Source organism: Rutidosis leptorrhynchoides, chromosome 1 (genome assembly GCF_046630445.1).
Source record: "Rutidosis leptorrhynchoides isolate AG116_Rl617_1_P2 chromosome 1, CSIRO_AGI_Rlap_v1, whole genome shotgun sequence".
In the NCBI taxonomy this organism is placed as follows: Eukaryota; Viridiplantae; Streptophyta; class Magnoliopsida; order Asterales; family Asteraceae; genus Rutidosis; species Rutidosis leptorrhynchoides.
In genome coordinates, this window is record NC_092333.1 from 176191419 (window position 1) to 176194454 (window position 3036).

General features: G+C 43.4%; 1 protein-coding gene across 1 annotated transcript; it reads right to left on the minus strand.

The window, feature by feature from the left end:
* Nucleotides 1-670: 670 nt before the first annotated feature.
* LOC139891985 (uncharacterized) lies at nucleotides 671-2201 on the minus strand. Its single transcript, XM_071875011.1, has 3 exons — nucleotides 1859-2201; nucleotides 1517-1716; nucleotides 671-1252 (listed from the first exon to the last, which is right to left on the minus strand). Exons 1-3 carry the CDS (start codon nucleotides 2199-2201, stop codon nucleotides 671-673), a joined length of 1125 nt encoding a protein of 374 aa, XP_071731112.1.
* Nucleotides 2202-3036: the final 835 nt, after the last annotated feature.

The following is a 3036-nucleotide window of genomic DNA, read 5'->3' on the forward strand; positions in this document are numbered from 1 at the left end:
TACAGGGCATCTAATGGTAGAACTTTTGGAGATTTGCTCCATTCCATGCCCTTGGTATGGGCTTTCTGGCAGTTGTCTCTAGCTTGTATGAGCCTTTGCCTAGCACTTGTGAAATTACATAAGATCCTTCCCAATTTGGTCCCAATTTTCCTTCGTATTCCACTTTGCTTGTGTTGTTGAGCCTTAGGACATAGTCTCTTACCTTGAAAGTCGAGGGCTTCACTCGCTTGGTGTAATAGCTTTCAATCATTCGCTTGTACGAAGCTTCGTGGATCAAGGCTGCCTCTCTTCTTTCTTCAAGTAGATTTAATTTGATTCGGAGATTTTCTTCGTTGTTCTCATGGTTTGCTGTCATGTCTGTTAACACTTGTATTTTAGCTGGAAGAACAGCTTATGTTCCGTAAGAGAGGCTACAGGGTGTCTCTCCATTGCTTCGCTTCGGTGTTGTCCTGTGTGCCCACAACACCAAGGGAAGTTCATCAATCCATCCGTTTCTGCACTTACCCAAGCGTTTCTCGATTCCCTTTATTATGTCTCAGTTAGTTACTTCCACATGTCTATTTCCCTAAGGATGATATACCGAGGTGAAGTTTTGTTGAATTTTCAATCGTTCGCAGAATTTTCGGAAAGTCCCTTCTGCAAACTGTTTCCCATTGTCAGAGACTATTTCTTAGGGAACCCCGAACCTGCATACAATGTGTTCCCAAACGAACTTTTCCACTTGTTTGCCGATGATTGCTGTTAAGGGCTTTGCCTCGGCCCAATTGGTAAAGTAGTCGATTGCTACTAGTAGGAACCTTGGGCTTCCAGGGGTGTCATTGATGGGTCGGACTATGTCTATCCCCCACTTCATGAACGGCCAGGCTGAGGTAACTGAGACTAACTCTTGCTTCAGTAGCCTGGGGATGTTCGAGTAGATTTGGCAGGATTCACAAGTTTGTAGTACGATTGTTGCGTCATGGTGCATCGTAGGCCAATAGTATCCTAGCCCTATGATCTTTGCGACTATCGACCTTGGTCCTGCGTGAAGGCCACATATACCCGCATGCATTTCTTGAATTATCACCGTTGCTTGCTTTGGCCCCACACATCTAAGCCATGAGGTTAGGAAGGATCTTCGATACAGGGCCCCATTCATCATTTTGTAAGAGGGTGCCTTTATCCTTATCTTGCTTGCTTCATTTTTGTCTTCTGGTAATATTCCTGCTTCGAGATACACTTGTAGTGGAGTCATCCATGTTACATCGTCTTCCTGTATAAGATCATTGAATTCTTCAAGGATGGATTTCTTTTCTAGTACCTCCACCAAGACTTCTTTCGCGAGATGCTCAAATGTCAACAAGGCGAGTTTACTTAGTGCATCTGCCTTCTTGTTTTAGCTTCGTCGGACATGTTCGATGTCGAAGCTTTTGAAACTTTCAATTAGTTCCTTTGCTTTTGTGAGGTAGAGTTGGATGGTGGGTTTCCGAGCTTCGAAGGTGCCCATGATTTAGTTAGCCACTAATTGGGAGTCAACCAAAGTAAGAAGGTAGAGAATCTTTAGTTCCTTCGCCATTCTTAGTCCAGCGAGTAGTGCTTTGTATTCAGCTTCGTTATTGGTTGTTGCGAATTCGAAACGAAGTGCATAAGTAATTTTTTTTCCTTCAGGGTTTACCAACATTAGACCGGCCCATGATCCATCGAAGCTTAACGCAGCGTCAGTATACAACTTCCATTCTTCATTTTCAACCTTCGGAGTGATAAGTTGAGTGGATTTTTTTTTCATCTTCTTCGTCAATGTTATCTGTTACGGTGATGAAATCTGCCAAAACTTGCCATTTGATCTCGTGTCTTATCCTGAATTCGATGTCATGCTCACCCAGCTCGATGGCCCATTTGGCCATTCTACCTGACTTTTCAGGCTTCAAGAGTACTTGTCTAGTGGGTTTGTTGGTGAGTACCACTATTTGATGTGCTTGGAAGTATCTCCGGAGTTTCCTAGCTGTGTGGACAAGTGCTAAGGTGAGCTTCTCAAGCTCGGGGTAGTTCATCTCTGCTCCCTGAAGTACTCGACTAACAAAGTATATCGGTACTTGTATTCTTTCTCGTTCTGAGACTAAGACAGTGCTGATACATTCTTTCGAAGCTTCCAGGTATATGAAGAGTGTTTCACCTTCTACGGGTGAGGTTAAGGTTGGGAGATTGTCAATATATTCCTTCATTTCAACAAACGCCTTTTCCGCTTCTTCGTTTCAGACTATTTTCTTTTTTTCAGGCATCCTTTTAAGACTTTGAAGAAGTGTAGTTGTTTTTCTGCCCCTCGTGATACGAACCTGCTAGGCGATGCTAACTTTCCATTTAAACTCTGCATGTCTTTTATGGTTACCGAGGTTTGGAGTTGCTTGAGCCTGTCAACCCGCTTGGGATCCCTTCCTGGTGATGTAATACCAAAGGAATTTTCCTTCATCAACTTCGAAAGAACATTTCCTTGGGTTTAACTTCATGTTGATTGCTCGAAGCTTGTAGAAGGTTTCTTGAATATCTTCTATTAAGTTCTCTTCTTTTCGACTTTTGATTACCATGTCATCCACGTAGGGTTCCAGATTTCTCCCCAGGGGTTGATTGTGGACGACTTTGTGGCGAGCCTTTGGTAGGTTGCTCTACGTTTTTTAGCCCGAAGGGCATCTTTTGATAGCAGTAGATTCCTTTGCTGGTGAATAAGGACGTATTTTCTTCGTCTTCCTTGGCCATTTTGATCTGGTGATACCCTTTGTAGGCATCCATGAAGCTTTTGTATTGATATTCATTGAGGGATTCGACTTTCCAATCAATTTCGGGTAAGGGATATCAGTCTTTAGGGCATGCCTTCTTGATGTTGGTGAAGTCAACACACATTCTCCATCCCCCGTCTGACTTCTTTACCATTACTGGGTTAGCAACCCACGAAGGATATTTATCTTCGCTGATTATTCCTGCTTTTAGCAGCCCTTCCACCTCCTTACAGGCCACTTCATCTCTCCTGGGTGCCAGGTTTCTCTTCTTCTGATGTACTGGTTC

What these genes read in the sequence shown, in the direction of transcription:
- LOC139891985 (XM_071875011.1), bottom strand. Translation starts at nt 2,201, where the DNA reads ATGAAGGAATATATTGACAATCTCCCAACCTTAACCTCACCCGTAGAA. An exon ending in CAAATGGGCCATCGAGCTGG is followed by an intron (nt 1,717 to 1,858) that starts GTGAGCATGACA and finishes TTGAAAATGAAG; the next exon opens with AATGGAAGTTGTATACTGAC. An exon ending in TTCTCTACCTTCTTACTTTG is followed by an intron (nt 1,253 to 1,516) that starts GTTGACTCCCAA and finishes GATCTTATACAG; the next exon opens with GAAGACGATGTAACATGGAT.